The 20,386-nt window shown below is 34.2% G+C and overlaps 2 protein-coding genes across 9 annotated transcripts in view; both read left to right on the top strand.

The window, feature by feature from the left end:
- Window positions 1-7,702, top strand: part of Ndae1 (Na[+]-driven anion exchanger 1) — a 500,740-nt gene extending 493,038 nt beyond the window's left edge. For 6 of the 8 annotated variants that reach the window (XM_071592116.1, XM_071592114.1, XM_071592120.1 and 3 more), the window contains 2 exons: window positions 2,681-2,804; window positions 5,294-7,702. In XM_071592116.1, coding sequence (XP_071448217.1) covers window positions 2,681-2,804; window positions 5,294-5,377 — 208 coding nt within the window. In that variant the 3' untranslated portion in view covers window positions 5,378-7,702. Of the gene's footprint in view, window positions 1-2,680; window positions 2,825-5,293 lie in introns of those variants that run through there. The other 2 variants (XM_071592117.1, XM_071592121.1) reach the window with 2 other exon arrangements.
- A 1,664-nt stretch (window positions 7,703-9,366) lies between these two features.
- Window positions 9,367-20,386, top strand: part of LOC139693606 (glycerol-3-phosphate dehydrogenase, mitochondrial-like) — a 34,349-nt gene continuing 23,329 nt past the window's right edge. Inside the window, 4 exon segments of the mRNA XM_071591833.1 lie at window positions 9,367-9,503; window positions 9,750-10,064; window positions 10,233-10,455; window positions 10,609-10,772. Coding sequence (XP_071447934.1) covers window positions 9,797-10,064; window positions 10,233-10,455; window positions 10,609-10,772 — 655 coding nt within the window. The 5' untranslated portion in view covers window positions 9,367-9,503; window positions 9,750-9,796.

Below are 20,386 nucleotides of genomic sequence, written 5' to 3'. Positions count from 1 at the left end.
CCCGCACAAATGACCTCAGCTGTCAGTCGCCTCCCATAAAAACTACTACTACAAACATTTCCTAATGTACTTTCAACAACCTTTCTGTTAGTGTCTGAATGCCTCTTAAATCCCTTTATCTTTTGCAAACATAATACCAAGATATGGAAAATCATCTACAGTTCAATTAGTTCTGTTTATCCCCAATAAGCAATCATTATTCCCAATCATCTTATTAAAGATGACTACATACTTTCATTTTAGACATATTTACCTTCAATATCATCCTCTCTATTTTCTCACTAAAGATATCCAGGCTATTTGGCTATCATTCAGCAATAGTGAATTATCATCACATGAGAAAATGATATATTTATATTTCCAATCAAAACACCTACCTTATCATGAATCCATCTCTAATACTATCCATGAAAAAATTGAACATGCACACATTATGCACCCTTGTTTCCCATCATGATTTATTTAAAACTAGTCGCTCTGTTTTCAATTCACTCTTACATTTGCCATGTTATTTTCATGTCTATTTTTTACAGCATTTAATAACTGCTCACTCATTCCAAACTCTTAAAAACGACTGCAACATTCCTTTATTAATCCTATTGTATGCCTTTTCCAAACAAGGAAATGCACAATATAGTTTAATTAACATATTTATGTATTTCCCCAAGGTGCATAGCACCATTTGGTTTTTTACCAGTGTAATAAACTTGCTCTTTCGGCCAAAACTTGAATGAACACTTTCTCCAGGACGCTCAAAATATGTAATAATTTCTCTATAATTCAATATTCCTTCTAACCAATCTCCTATTTATGCAAGTTGTATGCAATCATCACATTCCTCATATCATCTGGTAGAACTTGGGTTTAGAAACAAACAATTTGCACATACATGTAACACACATTAATGACTGCCCCACTAAAATATTTTATAAATATATTATTTACACTAGCAGTTTTTCCATTCTTCATCATTCTGACTGCTATTTCAACCTAATTGTCATTCATTTAGATTCTCATTTCATTCATTTCAACTTGTAGTGTATTTGACTCACTTCATAATTTCAAAAGACTATTATACAATTGCTAAAAATACTCCCTCCATCATTCTCGGATACCACTCATCTCATATTATATCATTACTCTAATTCTTTATTGCAATTTTGTCCTTTCCCATTTTCTTACCTTGCCATTTATACTCATTTCCAGAAATTATATCCTTGACAACCATTGCATTTTTCCAGCTTCTGCCATTTATATTCTTTCTTTTGTTTCTGGTACTACATTTTTGCATTCATTATTTTTTTACTTTTCATATGATATCTTCTATTACTTTGTCATCACCTCCTGTTATTTTCTTATATGCCTCTTCCCTGACAGGGCAAAAATTCACTTCTTCATTCAATTGATAATGGTCTTTCATCCCCTGATCATACTCATTCCACATAGGCTTCCAGTTAATCAACAATTATCCCTTCCAAACTCTTCCAAGTATCATTGGCGCTTCAATTTTTTAATGGCTTTTCCTATTCCACCTTACTTGAGTTAATCTTATCCTATATCGAGCTAGTTCTATATTTTTTTCACTTTTACTCTGAATTCCTTCTGAATTCTAATATCCCTTACTGCTTACTTCCTCAAAAGTACAGCTACTTCAAAAGTATAAAATACTTGTCTATTTCACATTCATCATCTCGCAATAACCACTAATGACAATTTACGGCCCTCATAAAAAATAATAACCAATTAAATAACTAAAAACAATCCATAATTAATTTTAATCAGTTATTAACCGGCTTAAAAGTTAACTAATTACTTAAAAATGATTAATTCAAGAGTTTTAGCATGAAACTATTTGTTTGTGAATTTTGTGTATTGAGAGAACAGTAGGTAGGTACTCAATTTAGAATTTACTCTGAGGTTATTTTTAACTGGATCTCTTTTGCTGTATTTAAATGTGTCTAGGTCTGGTGTCCTTTGCATGATTGAGTTATATTCCAAGTTGGTGTTAGCATATAAATGGAAATGAATTAAATTTAACATGAAAGGACTAAATTTTTTGATGTATGAAAATTACTGTTTTTGTTGATGGCATGTTAAAGGGTTTGCCTCAGTCATAACCATTAAAATTTAACTCTTAGTATTGACTTCAATAAAAAAGTATTTCTCTTTGTGTGAATATCAGTGTTGTTTACTATAATCTTCATATTTTTTTTTAGAAGGTACCTATTTACAAATGTGATAGATTTGTGGAATTATTTCCTTTTTAATTTCCTAGTTTCTTATGGTTTATGATATAAGCTCCATTTTTACTAAAAAACCAAGAATTGTCACAAATTATAGCATATAATTTATGAGTCATAATGTACAAAGTGTGATTTTCCATTAATAACTTTCTCCCAGAAATTTTCAATCATTTGACATGATTGTCAAAAAGTGGAGCTTTTAATATTTATCGTTTCTGTAGCTTACATAGATAATTTCCATTTGCATATTTACTGTCTCTCATGGAATGACTGCACTTAAATTTTAAATTTTGCACATATTTTTGTTTAAATTTTCATTCCCTTAGGATTGTTATTTGATATTAACTTTTACAATATAAGTAGAAAATATGGAAAGCAATTACTATTAAAAGGCAAATACTACTGCTATTTTAAATTTCTATGTCATTTTTTTGCAGCTCAAAGTCAAGAAAGCGGTTAGGCAGTAAGAAGGACAGTGGTACAGATGAGGAGAGAAAGCGGCTGTCGACTATGGCAGAAGAGGACGAGGGGGGCGGGGACGATGGGGGAATCACCATCAAGGTGGGGGAGTCCTAGAAGAGGTACTTTTATTGTCTTCAACACATCCCCCCCTTTTGCTAATCAGCCTTTTGCAAACCAATCCAATACATGGGTAGAGGTCTGGTCCCTTGCTAACAGCTATATTTATAATTTAGTAATTACATATATAGTAAAGTTGCACACGTCAGGATTTCTAAGAAACTTGTAAAGATCATTCAAGTATCTAATGATTTAGTAGATTGAAAATATGAAAGGCTTGGAATGTGTACACTTATTGAAATTAACAAGTTTGCTTCATTATATAATAATTTATTTTCAACTCTCATTAAAACTAAAATCCATTTAGTGCTCATGTAATTTTCATTATGTAGCTTTTTAATGCTATTTTATTAGACTTATATCTTAGTCTAACTTAGGCACTTGATTAGATATTTTTTAAATTAATTTTACCTGAATTAATATCACCGTCTTGAGCAGTGACAGTGCCAGCAGTTTCAGTGTAATCACAGCTTTTACTTGCTAAGTGATTACTTTTAGCTTTGAATAATAAGTTGTCCATAAAATAATTTTTATAAATTTTGAGTCAATGGAAATATGTACCTCTCTGGTTTCATAGTTCATCAATCATATTATTTAAATTCATTTACAGTAAATGCTTGCAATAATGGTGGCGTAGAATAGTAATAAATTTTGGAAGCATTTTAGGTAAGTGAATAATTTGTCATTGAAAACTTGAATCCTGGCTTCAATTAACAACCCTTTTGTTGTTTGTGATTGTTGGTGAAGGAATGCCTATTAGGTAAACTGCTTCGGGGACATAGAGGCTTTCAGCCCCTGAAGATGGCCAAAACAGCATATTCAAAGTCAATCAAACAGTCGAATTAATTATCACCAGTCATAACAACTCAAGCTTACCATCAATACTTTGATTACAAGGGGTGATAAAAATTTTCCTGGAAGATCACGTGATCATCCCAAACAGTATGTTGCTCTCGTGAATACTAAGAATGATTCATAAGTGTTGGTGAAGTCACCTTCATGTTACAATAAAGTAGGTTTCTTTAGTGTTCAAAGCTTCATTAGTATTCCAAAGTATCAACAAGCAAAGATAGTACTTCAATGTTAACAGAGCAGAATATGCACTACAAGCACTTTTACAGTATTTGTAGACTATTCCTGGAAATGAATGCTGCTTAAAATATGAATACTTCATACTTAAGTAAATATGTACATGATAGGGATTGAATGTGTATTGTGATTTCATATTATTTCATAAACTGATTAAATAATTTTCAGATTAATCACAATTATATGTTATTTCATCATAGGTGGCTTCATTTTCTCATAGCATATGAAATGTTCTGTGCATTGTGTACAAAACTGCTTCAAAAATTTAGAAGTAAAAATAGTAGAAGAGTAAATATTTCACTCAATAGTTCTGCATTCAGGAGAAAGTTGTAACTTGGATGCCTATGGAAAACAAGTGCAATATTCGCAATACTTTGCTTTTCACCCCACTGATATGTATAATAAATGTCGGCTGTATATGATACCTGTGAAGTAATAATTATTCTCTGTGTGGCGTTTGTGCTTTGGTTGTTTTTACTTGTGATTAAATTTATCATGAGTATGGATTAGTGGTTAATTTTGTTATTTTGAATGACTAATGACCAATTGTATTAAGTACAAATCTTGATATTAATACATTAATAAATTAACTAAAATGCATGCATCTTGACCAAATCAAATAAGTTTTTTACTCTTAGTAATGGTTTTCTTTCCATAACTAACAATTTTACCTCACTAAATCTTGATATTTGCATTGATATGTATAGTAATATTGAGTATAATTTGAGAGAAGCATTTTATTACATTAATTCCAAATCATCATTCATCTAATAATACCAAATCAATCGGTTGTTTAATTCATTTTGCTTTTATCTTAATGATATCTCCTACTTCAAGGGTTTTAAAATTGTAACTTTTCTGGAGAGTGTTGACAAAATATTCATAATTCTGATTTTAATAAATATTGAATTATTGATAAATCTTTGAACACTTTAAATATTAAATTTGTTAAAAAATTAAATCAAGTGCTCTTAATGTAATTTATTTTAACATTTGTATGCATGATCAAAATATAAGTTCAAATACTTTTAATAACCAAATAATAAATTTTACACCTTTTGGTAGTATATGCAAAATTGTACTTGCAATTTGGCTGTTTATGTAGCTCTGCATCTATTATTGGACATGATCCCGATTTCATTAACTGATGAGCAACTGATGCCACTGAAATCATATTCCTCAGTGAAAACTAAATATCTATGAACATTTTTCCATACATCATTATTCTATTGTTTCTTTGACCTCCAATAACTTACTACTTAACGATTCAACTGTGTTCTGAGGCAAACATGTATAACAGTTTCATATTGGTGAGTGTTAATTTCACAGATAATAATCTTGCTGTTTCCACGTTGTAGTTTTATGAAATTTATTCTTTCCAGGTGGATCCAAACCGCTCAACTGAAATTCTTCTAACTGAGAGTAAGAAACAGAATGGTGTTAGTAGTGCAGAAACATCTGTCTAATTTCCCCCGCATTTCAGGAAGATAATTTGTGATGAATTTTAATGAAGATAATTAAGTACCAAGGAATCTTTTAAGTTAATTACACTTCAATTTGGGAATTATGGTGTAAATGATTTAAATGGCTTGATTTTTAGAGGATGAGAGACCATGAAATTGGCGGAAATCCCACAAAAACTACCTAACCGAGCCAGAAGACATGTCAATATTTTTTATTTAAAATCGTGGAATGCATTGTTTTTTATGAATGTGTGAGTGTGAGTGAGTTGTGTTTTTGAAACAGTGATGAGTCCCAATGTTGCAGAAGTGTGTTAAGAATATTGAAAAATAATGAATTCTTACAACGCTGAAAAAAGTGAGGGAAAATTTGATAAAAACAACTACACCTTGCTTAAAAATCATAATGAAAGGAACATTTGTACTGGATTAAAATTTACCAACATCATACAGTAGTGTGATGTGACTGTTAATGAGAGCAGAATAATCTCACACCTCTAACTTACCTATGTAAACCCAAAGTAAATTTAAGGGGGTAATGTGATATTTCCGAAGAGTAACCTGAACTGATTCCTCTAATACTCTTGCTGAGGCATTTGAATATTTTCCTGGTGGAAATTGGAGCTACCTATGATTATAATTGCTCAGTACACAAAGCAGTACCATGCAGGAAAGGCCAAGAAGTAGTGGGGAGAAATTTGTGAAGGATAAAATGAGTTGTATGGAAATTCATAAATATTATTTCATTTAAAAAGCAATGCTGGGAAAATTTTTTTTTCTTAATATAGAGGGGATAGGTGCTCATGGATTAACTCAACTGTTACGTTCCAAGTCCAAAATAGTAAAGAATCAGTGTTGTGAAATATTTTTAGAGCATCAAGAGAACAGGTGTATTAAGTATTATTTTTAGAAGGGCATCCAAAGAAGTTGCTTTCTAAATTGAAAGAAACAAAGGTGCAATGTTGTAACTTCCTCAATTGTTGTTTAAACTAGAGTATTGCACTGCTACCTAGCCAATAATTGCAATTGTTTATAAAATGTGACCTCCAGAAACTAAAATTTTTATATAGTTATAAAATGGTTATTCAAGAAATTGGGGAGCCATTTTAGATGGTATGAAATACATAAGTTTTGATTTTAAATTTTTGTTTCATTTTTGTCTTTTAGAGGAAATATTTGTTGACAGCAGCATGAGCTTTCCATTTATGCCCAAATTGTGAAATAAATTAATTTAAATGTGTAAATTCGCAAGTAAAAATGTGGAAAACCAACTTATAGGTCAACCTTTCATAAATGTATCCTTAGAAACAATAATTCTGAGATAACAAACATAACACCATAATTAATGAGTAATTACACTCAAGCAAATTTAGAACTTAAAAATCTTCTAAGTGGGTTGTTGTGTAAATGTGGTTGTCTAATTCAATTACAAAAATTTTACTGCCACGGTTTCAACCTATGTGATGAGACATATAAAGGAATGGTTTCTCCAAAATTTTTTTACGTTCACTTTTTAAATTGCAATATATTGTACGGACCTTTTTTAAGACATTTTTTACACAAATAGGTAGCCTGTCTGGTATGAAACGAATAACCTGCTGTATAATAACATTTCATTTTTGGAGGATTTCATGTAAATGTTTGCTATGGTTTAAGCAGTATGACGTAACTTCTCTATTTCTAAAAGGAATCTGGATGAAAGTCATTCTTAGGTACACAATGTCTGTGTTAATTTAATTTTGTATTTTAAGTGCTAATTCACACAGTGTCCATATACACATTTTAGTTAACTACAAAGAATGAAAAGGGACTTCAGCAATTTTATTATGTACAGGCAAATGTGTCTTTGCATACCTACCTATTATTTTTGCCAAGCTGTGTGCAAGTTTTATATTTAAATGTTAAGTAATTAAAATAACCAGGCAAAAGTATGTATCAGATATTTAGTTGCATTATCACCAAAAGTGCAATTAGAAGTTCCCTGTTAAATGTCTATGTTGAGTTAGTTAGAGCTTTAAGTCATTTACAACATTTCATAAAAGCTTCTATTTGCATTTAAGTATAATAACTTTCGTGGATTTGTCCATGATGGTGGCTAAATTTGTCATATTCAAAAAATAAAATCCACCACTTGAGTTTGTAATTTATAGCAACATTGGAATTACATTTGAACTCTTCTTTTTTAAAGGCAAGTATATTCATATTTTATTTTCCTACCATTTTATATATAGTATGCTTTGTTGTTCGCATTTGTTTATTTGTGGCCTTGGAAAATGAGGTATTAATAAAGCTATGCTATATAAAAAATCAATTTGGAGAATATGCAGCAAACACTCTTGTTGCATTTTCTAATGTCAATTTTCCTTTATTCCTACACAAAAGCACATCATCCTCACATGCAATTATTTAAGGTGTGGCAGTTTGGTCTCTTAATATTTTTGAGGGTTAAGTTTCCACATCACTAACTCCCTTAACATCTCACTAAAAATCACTCAGAAAATGCATCAAAGGATAATTTGGAAAGAAGAGGAAGAATGCAAAATCTGTAAAAGGCATAGAAAAGCAGGTGACCATAGAGATGGACTGGAGTATGCCTGAAGAGTTTGGCTTCAGGTGGATGACCCAATGGTGTTACTTTTTTTCACTCCAACACAACTTCAGTGTGTCAGAATATTCCTTCACCCAGGTGTTTTTACATGTTAGTACCATAAAAGGTCTTCCAGTACCTTGAACCAAAATGGAGTCAACTCTTTCAGTTCTGGAAATTTGCACTTCTATTAAATTCAGTTAAGCCATTTTCCATTAACGGAACTCCAGCTAAGAAGAATGTCTTCAATATCAAAATGCAACCTGGTGTTTAAAGGAATTAACATGGATATAGAAAGACCATAGTTAAACCTTGAGTCTAATATACTTCTTTGCTTGAAATAAGCTACCTCTCATTTCTCCTTAAACTTGCCAATTTTAGGTGCAAACCTTTCCTATTCTGAACTGTGCATTACTATAGCCAAATGGTTACATACTAGTAATATTTATTTAAAATGAGAACGAATTAGAATAAAATCATCAGATGATCCTTTTGCTATTGAGAGCGTGAATATACCATCCTTTAAATAGCGATGAATGGAAGGAAATGAGAAAATTGACGGTTGAAAAGCCTGCCTGGTGGATAATAAGGGATGTCTACTTCTTTAAGATGTTTAATTTTGCATGACATTTTAAAAACAAAGACGCCCCCAGACTCTTCCTTACCTGACTTCTCACCCTTCAATTGGCTCAAATGGACAACTTAGCTACCTTGTGGTTAGAACAGTGACTTTCTCTTCCAAACTAAATCCGCAATGCAAAACCATTTCGACTACCTTCTAAATTGGCGTATGATACCCATCCGCCCCTCCTATATTGCAATTTGTAAATGTATCTCCCTTTCCATAACACGTCACAAAACATACTTTCAGCTATAATGGAAAAGTAGTTCCATTTCTCAGGGCAAAAAATCCTTTCACACAAACAGAATTACGATGAAAGCTCAAAAGGGGCATTAACTGTCATAAAGCACGTGAATCTACCACTCACACAAAACCATCAATTATCCAACTTCCACTCATAGTTTCTTCTCCCCTCCACCAATCACTTCTTCGAAATCAAAGCACAGAAATTACTACTCTACGGTATATTTCTCTTGAAGACCAATTATCTGATTTTTAAGGCAAGAACTAATGCTTTCACACATTAACTAATGTTATGATATTAGAAAATCTCGCACATTTATTGAGACCATTAATCGTGCAGTGGACCCGAAGTGCAATGATCCCGATCAATGTTCAGAGCCCTTGGAGCAAACATGAAGTCACCAAGATCTTGGAGAGCTCCCAATGATTACGTTCCTTCGAACACTTCAACCCCACCCCACACGTCGCCCTGCACAGTTCCTGCTGCTCCGCTGCTCGCTACAAAAATAAAATATCGATGCATCGCATGCATCAACACAATCGAATACTGCGACCCGTGCGACCTTTTTTCTAACGATAGAGTGAAATAGAATATAGTTATTTCTTGTTTCGCTTGTATTTGATGTGGAAGAGAAGTAGCGTAGCAGATCATTTGGTTATTGAGGATCTGAAGATCCCAGGTATGACAATTGTCATTATGAGATAGTTATATTTTGTTGCTATTTATGCTGCATAGCTCTACATACCTACCGGCTTTCTGCTACTCCCAATGACCTCATATGACATTGTTAGGATTTGTATTCCTTCAAGTTTATTCAGTTAAATTATTGTTCTGAAAATATTTATCAATTTAAGAAATGTTTAGAAGGAAGCTCACTTTAAAAGCTATTTATTTCGTGTAACTGATGTGTGTTGCGTAATTTCAGTAATTTGGATTACTTGCATTCTACTAGCACTATAGAAAACGCCCAACATGGCTTCTCGCATTGGTAAGGTAATTGCTGGGGGTTTAAGCATCGGTGCTGGAGCTTACATCTCCACACTGATCTTGAATAATGATGGCAGCAAAAGTGGTGTGGTGTCTGCGGAGAGCGCCATTGATCCCAAGAAAATCCGACCGACTCGTCATCTTCCAACCCGTGCTGAACAATTACAGAGCTTAAAGAAGGAAAGTTTCGATGTTCTTGTCGTTGGTGGTGGTGCGACAGGTAGTGGATGTGCTGTAGATGCAGTGACTCGAGGTATTGTTAAGTTTTACTTGCCATAATCATAATTTCTTGGTTTTAGTTCCTGTTTCTGATCAATGGATACTCATCCTTTCCTTAGTAACTTATATTTTCCTAAATCTGTAAAAATAATAGTGTGAGTTTAAGTTTCCGACTTCATATTTAATCATTGTTTTGTTGCAGGACTCAAGACTGCCATGGTAGAAATTGATGACTTTGGTTCTGGGACTAGCAGCCGTAGTACCAAACTAATTCATGGAGGTGTTCGTTACCTGCAGACGGCGATTCTTCGCCTTGATATAGAGCAATATCGCATGGTGAAAGAAGCTCTAAATGAGCGTGCTAATATGTTAAAAGTGGCTCCTCATCTTGCCCACCCGCTGCCTATTATGCTTCCTGTTTACAAGTGGGTGTTTCTTTATTTATAGAACTGTTCATTGATGATTCAGAATTTTCATGAACAATTTTTAATTGTTTGCGTAAAGGTCACTCTTTATTATGACTCTTTTAACTTCAATGAGTCTTATGCTTATTACCGATGACTGTTTTCTTCTAATAGTTGGTGGCAAATTCCCTACTTCTGGGTTGGTATAAAAGCTTATGATATCGTAGCTGGAACGAAGCTAGTCAAGAGTTCTTATTTCCTGTCTAAGAAGAATGCTCTTGAACTGTTTCCTATGCTGAAGAAGGATGAATTACGTGGTGCAATAGTGTATTACGATGGTAAGTTTTTGTTGATGCTACTAAGTATAAAAAATGGTAGGATTTTCATTTGAATGGTTTAATTTCCAGCATTATTTTCAGATGTCTCCACGTCATTTAACGTAGATAACTGTTGATGAGCCGTGCAAGAAATAAAGGTTAATCCTCAATGAATTTTCCTAAGTTTAACATCTGAATTTTAAGATCTGGAAACAGATGAGAATTTGTTAGTGCTTAGATTATGGGTAAACAATATTCGTGTTCAGGGTCGTCATATTTATGGTACTATAAACATAGGGGCAGGGAGTGTTAGGCTTCAGAGAGGAGTAGGAGTTGGGCAGGGAGAAGACCATAGAGTAATAGGCCATGACTCCAAAAGTGCAATTAAAACTGTACATTTAACTACCGAATTTCCACTCGCTATCATTTTTCTCCTGCTAAGGATGACAATGGACAGGGGAAATAACTGCTAATGATGCACTGAAACAGTTTTCATTTCAGTGAGACCACATATTTGAATTATTTGAATGCGCTACAGATAACAGTTAAATAAGTAAATATGCTCCATTATATTCTCATCAATGTTCTGTGACTCATACTCATGCATGACCTATGGTCCTAATATATTGTTTTAGAAAGTCAGTCAGTTTTTCCCCACATCTACATTTTTAAACTCATTCCCCTAATCAAATGTTGATAAAGTAGTACGAGTTTCCATGACAAGTCAATGACATGAAGTGTTGTTAATAAATTTTATGCATATTATGCAACATTAACTATATTTTTTTAAGATCTATGGTTTTTCCTACAAGGTATTAAAAAGATATTGGAAATGGTGGTCATATTAAGGCAATCAATGAGATGAATGCAAATAGAACCAAAACAAAAAGAAAAATGCTATAGAAAACTAGGAAAATTCTCATTACTTCAATCAACTTTCTGTAAGCATCGTCTCTCGAAACTCAGACACTTGAGGACTTAATGTTTCATTCTAATTTATGCGGAATATATCAAAGAGTTAATATGAAAGTTGTTGGCTTAGTTGAATCCATAATCAAAATGAGGAACTGTGTTTACACCTGACCCAATGCTGGCATAGTTTGTAAGTGTGAAGTGTTAAACATTAATGAGAATACAAAGCATTAATGCAGCATACAATGGTATACCATAGGGTATGAAACACCCTTTTACATAAAATATGTTGAAATGAAATTATTGACTTTGTAATTCCACACACCTTGTGTGTGGTCAATTACAAAGTTAATCAGTTTATTTCAATATGTTATGCAAATTCCATAAAGTTACGCCAGACACAACAAATTTTATCAGAAATGATAAATCAAGGCAATAAAGTGGTAGGGCTTAAAAAATTTGGCAGAATGAACATTGTGAGGAAATTGAGTGTTTAGGGTGATGGGGCGACATGTTGTGTGTACAGAATGAGGCCAGTAAGTTAAGACATATTACAGGAATATGATGTCCATGAGGATAGCTTAGATCCAAGAATGCTTCAGGTCACGACAGAGCACTTAATAAAGGGAATGAAAAGAATAAGCTAGTAGGGATATATGTCATTTCTGCAGAACTACTCAATGTCATAGTATAATCCATCTGGTGGGTTTTCCTCCACCTAGGGCTTAGGTGAGTGTAATCATGTCTATTGGTATCTTTATTAATAATCCAATGTAGAAGGCCAGAAGTGCTGTTTTGGTACTCAGGCTAAATATTAATTAATGAAAATTGAAATAATCACTTTCTATGGACTTACTTTCTTTCATTCACTGCATTTAAGAGAGAGGAATTTGTGCTGAAATTTTATTACATCAGTGTGAAATCCATCCCTGAAAGGGGAAACGTAGTAGTATATTTAGACCATAGAGCTGAAAATTTATATTTTCATAAAGGTGCCTATTATTTTCAATTAAAGAATGAAGAAGGTGAATTACTCAGGGGATAAGATTTAGAAAAGGGTTATGACTTGGTACTAATAATGAAATATAGATACTTAGGACTTGCATATTTATTTTTGTTTCCTGCATTTTGAGAAAGTGTTGGCCAGTTCACAATGGGCATGGTTAATGAGCATCCACTGAAGATAGAAGTACATATATGATTTATTAAAAACCTGTTTTTTTCTTAGACTGTGCAGGTTAGAGGACCTAATGGGCAGTTTGTTGAGATAGGCTGCAATAATCAGGAGAATAAGACCACTGTCCATATCACTCGCAATTTGAAACATGTCCCTAATTCAAAGGAAATGCTTAGAGAGGAATAGGAAGGGCTCAAGAGGTGGGAATAAATGTTTTGAGGAATTGGTTAAGTTGGTTGGTTGAACAGGTTTATCAAGCCAGTCAGTCAAAAGGTTGTATTAATTACTGACCAGTTAACAGAACACTTGTGATTGATATGCGATGAGAATCAATTATAAGTGAATTAAGGTATGTGTAGATATCATAAGGCTATAATTGGAGTTGGAAGGCACAATTAGAGCTGGCAGAGTACTTAAAAACAATTGGGCTAAGTATTAAGGACATCAAGAAAGAACTGCTTTAGGTAGATAAATATTAACAAAGGGGAGGGAGTTGATAACCATGACATAAGGATATGAGTATAGATGTTATGAAAAGATTCATAAAAACTTAGATATACATAGAGTAATAGTATTCAATGGCTCCAAAGTCATTGTGGCAAGAGAATAAACTGAGGTTAGATGCTTTTTCTAATGTGAATGTGGAGAATAAAAAGCATGGAATGGATGGAAATAGAAACTAGAGAGGTGCTAGGCATGATGATAAGGGATTAGAGGTGTTTGGGTGAAAATTGGAGAAGATAGGAAAAGTGGATGCTGGCCATTTCAGGCCCAATGGAATGCTTGAATTCCACAGGTAAAAATCATTTGCGTTGACCACAAATGATTAATGTACAAAAAATTCCTGTGTTCCAGTGCCCATCAGTAGATAATTCCATTGTAGTCGGTCATGCTATCCCAGGCAGTTCTTTGAATTGGTCAATGGAAGGACTTAATCCTTGGGACCACCCAAAACCTACCATTTTGAATTAACTACTTTGAGCAATAAATTATCCTAGTAGTAAACATTCTTTAATCATATTTTAGTTTTAAAATGTTAAATATGAATGAGAGAAAAGGGTAGGGGAAAATTTGAAGATGGTTGAACAAAATAGTATAGAGTTTTAGAGGGGCATGCTAAAAGATGTGATGATAAAGAATTTGAGAAAAAAGAGGAAGGCGGAAAGGAATATGGATTTTTCATGGTATGAGGGAAGCTGAAAAGATGAAAAGCTGGAGACAGAATTAATATTGAACAGAAAAAATTAATTTCATGCAAAAGTTCTCTATGTCTCCTCAAACACTTATAAGGGATCTCAGAGACTTCTAAATGTACCTCTTATCTGTAGAGAAGCAAATAATAGCCTTCTTCGAAGTGAATGGGATATGAGGGCATTGTATCATTAAAGCAGATGTAAAGCCAGTTATTTTAGTTTCCATCAATATTGTTTTATTTATTGCAGTCATCTGTTGTACTTTATTTCATAAAATCAGGCCTAAGCATGTGGTTTTTGGTATATCAGAGCAGTCTTATAAAAATCAAGAAGCCATTGTGGACTACTTTTTTTGTACATTTCAAGTTCTTGCTGTTGAAACTGTATTTGGCTCCAAATCTTACCTAATTTTATCATGTTTATTTTATGGAAGTTTTCATAGCACACACTATACTTATTTAATGTGTTTTTTTAATGAGGAAGAATCATCATGAATAGTTAAAAATTTTAACTTGCTGGATAATGTTATGATAACGCAAGTACATTACATAGTAATAATATTTAGTTAATCACATATTATTTATTTTAAGCTTCATGGGTTTTTGCAAAGTTGACCCAAATATGGTGTCTCACTGTGATTTTTAACACTTTTAATTTCAGATGATTCATATTATAAATGGTTTATATTGGTTTGAATTGCATGCTAATCTGTATTAATGTAAGTAATATTTAATTTGGACAACTCCTGGTGAAAAATTTTTTCTCTAAAATTTTGTAGTTATGCCAAAATGTGTATTAACCTATACCTAATGCATGTGAGACGTTGTGTGGGAAAATTCACTATGACTTCATAATGGTTTCTTCATTTGTTCTAATTGCTGGAATTTTATTGCCATTGCTTTGTCTGAGGTTGTTGGAATCATGCTTTCTTGTCAATGAATATTGTTTTTGGAATTGTGCTTTTTTTTACAATGAATAATTATTTTAACTAAAGGGAAAATATTGTGACTAATGACTTTCTTAAGATTTGCTAATTTTTTTGGGTAATGAAGTGTCCATAACTGTTGAAAAATGAATGCATTTCCTTGTAGTTTACTCTCATAGAGAAGAACATTTTGACTGCAAGAAGATGGAGCTAAAAGTGTAGCACCCCTGCTTCCTTGCTTAGAAACAGTTGTTAATGTTGCCAAATCTCCTGACTCTTCATCAGAGAAATTAAACTAACTATATACCCATAGTGAGCTGTAGGATAAGCAGGAGGCCCCTAGCTTCTTCAAAATTTCAGTACCATAGCTATAACTTTCACAGTATACTCGTCTTTTAGCAAAGCAGTTAATTCACATTCTTAAAAAGTGCCACTTTTTTAAAGCAAATGAAATTGAGAAAATGTTTTCTTTAAAGTACTTTCATTTAGTTTACTATTAAGGCATATTTTTACATTAAAACCTTTAAGCTGCCATGAGGGTGTGTGATGGTGGGTTACCAGCCATTAGTATAACATGCTTATTGGCTTCAGTTGTAGCTTTATTTTCAGGTAGTTCAAATTTTCATACCTGATAATCTTAACTGCCATGGGTGTGAATTTTGCCAGGGAGACAAAATTGCTAACATCATTCTGTTCAGTGGTCAATTTTCCTTAGTTTCAGTGTGCTTTCCCAGTTATTGTAATGCAAGTCTAGAATTATTCCCCCTATATCAATATTAACTTCTATGATTTACATTTTTGTACAATCATGATCACAGTTACTACATCTGACTATCCATGTGGTGATTATCCATTTTTAGATTATCTGTATATTATATTTGTTCTGTCAATGTATGTCATTTTTTAAAATTTGTTGTCTCAGGCGTAACTTTGTGGAATTTGCATAACATATTGAAATGTAATGAAATAATTGACTTTGTAATTCCACACACTTTATTTAAAAACACACGACCCAGGTTTCGACGTTGAACGTCATCATCAGGTGGTCCTCATAGAAGCACGCTGGCTATATATACCTTCTGATCATAGGAGGGGGGGGTTGGTCAGAGAGGGAGGTCGGAGGGGTAAAAAGGTTACAATGTAGCTGGGAAGAAAAGAGAATTACATTTTTGATTTAGAAGAGTGGTAGGTCTAGGAGTGGGGAGTGGGAGGGATACAAAATTTCGTTGGCAAGATCATCTTTCCAACGGACACATTTCAAAATTTCTAACTGCTCCAAAGCATCGAGCCTTTGACCTTTTTCTTCAAAATGAATAATTTTTGTCACAAAGTCACTTTTGTGATCACTTTCGATGAGGTGTTTTGCAAAGAGGGATGTTATGTTCTTATTTTTTACACATGTTTGGTGTTCTTTAATCCTTTCTTTAAATTTCCGTCCTGTTTGTCCAATATACTTTGTGCTACAATCCGAGCACTTTAACTCATACACTCCACTCCTCTCGTTTTCGGGGACTTTGTCTTTAGTGTGAGAGATCAGGTTCTTAAGGCATGAACGACTGTAAAAGGCACATTTAATTTTTTCTTTAGGTAAACTTTTAATTACTTTTTGAGAAATAGTCCCAAGATATAGTATTCTCCGCCATTTGGCAGTGGGATCTTTTACATGTTCGGGGTTGTAAATGTGGCTTAAGGCTATTTTTGTAAGTTTATTCCGGTAAAGTTTATTTATTAGATCTTCTGAATACCCATTGTTTACTGCTAACGTTTTAATTACATTAAGTTCCTTATTTACATTGAATTTTGACATAGGGATAGCGGTCAAACGGTGGATCATTGCATGAAATGCGGAAAGCTTTTGGGTGAAGCAATGCCTTGAAGAGGAATTAATTAATTGGTCTGTATACATTTCTTTCCTAAAAATGGAATACTGTAACCCATCTTTGTCTTTAGAAATGGATAGGTCGAGGAAATTCAGGGAACCTTTTTCCTCTTTTTCACACGTGAATTGTACATTAGAATTGATAGAATTTAGATGTGCTAGAAACTGATCTAGTTGCCTATCAGAACCTGTCCACACACAGAAGACATCGTCTACATATCTTAACCAACAAAATACATTATTAATGAGAGGGTAGGCTGAGGAGAACAAAACTTTTTCAAAATTGTCCATATACATATCGGCCAGGAGTGGGGACAAGGGCGAGCCCATGGCTAAACCATTGGGTTGTTGGAAATAGGTACCATTAAAAATGAAATAATTTTGGGAAACACACGTCTTAAGTAATGCACAAAGTTCACTTATAACTGGAACTGGGATGGATTTCCGGATGAGGATGTCTTCGGCAAGGTTCACCGCTTCCATGGGTGGCACGTTGGTGAAAAGGTTGCGTACATCAAAGGAAACAAGCATGCACTTTTTCGGGATGACCTTTTTCATAAGTTTGTTCACAAGGTCCAAGGAATTTACTACACCATATTCCGTGGAAAATTTGGAAACCTCCCTGAAGAGTACATTAAGCCTTTTCGCTAGTATGTGGTTGGGAGCTGACATATTTGATACTACAGGCCTGATCGGAATCCCATTTTTATGAACTTTAGGTAGCCTGAAAAACCGTGGTGCTGAGGGATTCATTTGCACTAGTTTCAACATTTCACAACTTTTGAATAACGTGTAACAAGATTTAATCACTTTCTTAATTAATTTCTTGTTGAAACTTGGGGGTTGGGTCTGAACGAAGTACTTCAATGTTATGGTCCCTGATGAAGTCTTCGCATTTCGTGATGTAGGTATTTCGTTCTAATACAACCACTGCGCTGCCTTTGTCTGCTTTCTGGATGATCAAATTTTTCTCTGTCACTGAATGTTTAATGGACTATAAGGCCTCGTACTCATAACTCGTACTCATAACATTGAACCTCGTACTCATAACATTGAAGTACTTCGTTCAGACCCAACCCCCAAGTTTCAACAAGAAATTAAGAAAGTGATTAAATCTTGTAACACGTTATTCAAAAGTTGTGAAATGTTGAAACTAGTGCAAATGAATCCCTCAGCACCACGGTTTTTCGGGCTACCTAAAGTTCATAAAAATGGGATTCCGATCAGGCCTGTAGTATCAAATATGTCAGCTCCCAACCACATACTAGCGAAAAGGCTTAATGTACTCTTCAGGGAGGTTTCCAAATTTTCCACGGAATATGGTGTAGTAAATTCCTTGGACCTTGTGAACAAACTTATGAAAAAGGTCATCCCGAAAAAGTGCATGCTTGTTTCCTTTGATGTACGCAACCTTTTCACCAACGTGCCACCCATGGAAGCGGTGAACCTTGCCGAAGACATCCTCATCCGGAAATCCATCCCAGTTCCAGTTATAAGTGAACTTTGTGCATTACTTAAGACGTGTGTTTCCCAAAATTATTTCATTTTTAATGGTACCTATTTCCAACAACCCAATGGTTTAGCCATGGGCTCGCCCTTGTCCCCACTCCTGGCCGATATGTATATGGACAATTTTGAAAAAGTTTTGTTCTCCTCAGCCTACCCTCTCATTAATAATGTATTTTGTTGGTTAAGATATGTAGACGATGTCTTCTGTGTGTGGACAGGTTCTGATAGGCAACTAGATCAGTTTCTAGCACATCTAAATTCTATCAATTCTAATGTACAATTCACGTGTGAAAAAGAGGAAAAAGGTTCCCTGAATTTCCTCGACCTATCCATTTCTAAAGACAAAGATGGGTTACAGTATTCCATTTTTAGGAAAGAAATGTATACAGACCAATTAATTAATTCCTCTTCAAGGCATTGCTTCACCCAAAAGCTTTCCGCATTTCATGCAATGATCCACCGTTTGACCGCTATCCCTATGTCAAAATTCAATGTAAATAAGGAACTTAATGTAATTAAAACGTTAGCAGTAAACAATGGGTATTCAGAAGATCTAATAAATAAACTTTACCGGAATAAACTTACAAAAATAGCCTTAAGCCACATTTACAACCCCGAACATGTAAAAGATCCCACTGCCAAATGGCGGAGAATACTATATCTTGGGACTATTTCTCAAAAAGTAATTAAAAGTTTACCTAAAGAAAAAATTAAATGTGCCTTTTACAGTCGTTCATGCCTTAAGAACCTGATCTCTCACACTAAAGACAAAGTCCCCGAAAACGAGAGGAGTGGAGTGTATGAGTTAAAGTGCTCGGATTGTAGCACAAAGTATATTGGACAAACAGGACGGAAATTTAAAGAAAGGATTAAAGAACACCAAACATGTGTAAAAAATAAGAACATAACATCCCTCTTTGCAAAACACCTCATCGAAAGTGATCACAAAAGTGACTTTGTGACAAAAATTATTCATTTTGAAGAAAAAGGTCAAAGGCTCGATGCTTTGGAGCAGTTAGAAATTTTGAAATGTGTCCGTTGGAAAGATGATCTTGCCAACGAAATTTTGTATCCCTCCCACTCCCCACTCCTAGACCTACCACTCTTCTAAATCAAAAATGTAATTCTCTTTTCTTCCCAGCTACATTGTAACCTTTTTACCCCTCCGACCTCCCTCTCTGACCAACCCCCCCCCTCCTATGATCAGAAGGTATATATAGCCAGCGTGCTTCTATGAGGACCACCTGATGATGACGTTCAACGTCGAAACCTGGGTCGTGTGTTTTTAAATAAAGTGTGTGGAATTACAAAGTCAATTATTTCATTACATTTCAATATATGTCATTTTTTGTTTGGTTACAAGTGTGAGTTAAACAATACTTTGAGTTTCCATTCAGAGTCATATTTTCAAGAGAAATTTTTGTGAGGAAATTATGCATTAGATTTCAATAATCCCATTCACAATATTAATCCATCCAGTAAGATGGATATCCCATTCGAATAGTAAAGTGAGCATATCATAAATTGTTGCCTTTAATATATTGATTTCTACTTTGATCCAGATGATCCACGTGGTCATTTAATACACAGGGTGTCCAGCAAAATAGGAAACTGTGGGAACATTTTTTTTAACTGGACCACTCGGGGATTTTTATTTTTGGGTAAAATCGTAGACAAATATATTTTGGCTGACACGTTTAAGCTGGGTGCCTTTCCTGCATATTTTGGACTATACTCACTTGTGCCATGACTAATTGAAGTCTGTTGTGTTTGATATAGTGCTGCATGCGACATGCTGAACAGGCAAATGTGGCTGCAGTGCTGCATTCCCTTCTCATCCCATCCCCTCCCCTCCTGGCAGCTCTACCAGTTGCCACTGCTGCCTGGCAAGGCTGAACGTAGCATGCTGTAGTTGACAAGCTTAGGTGGGGAAGGAGTGGAGTGGTTGCAAACTTGACCTGGCTTGTCACTGCAAGTCACACTTTTTCAATTCTTGAGGCCAATGTTAATCATTCACCCTTCAAAAGAGGAAATATTTTT

The sequence above is a fragment of the Hetaerina americana genome, unplaced genomic scaffold, assembly GCF_022747635.1.
Source record: "Hetaerina americana unplaced genomic scaffold, ioHetAmer1.1.p SCAF_5, whole genome shotgun sequence".
Taxonomy (NCBI): domain Eukaryota; kingdom Metazoa; phylum Arthropoda; class Insecta; order Odonata; family Calopterygidae; genus Hetaerina; species Hetaerina americana.
This window is presented reverse-complemented; position numbering and strand designations above follow the sequence as displayed.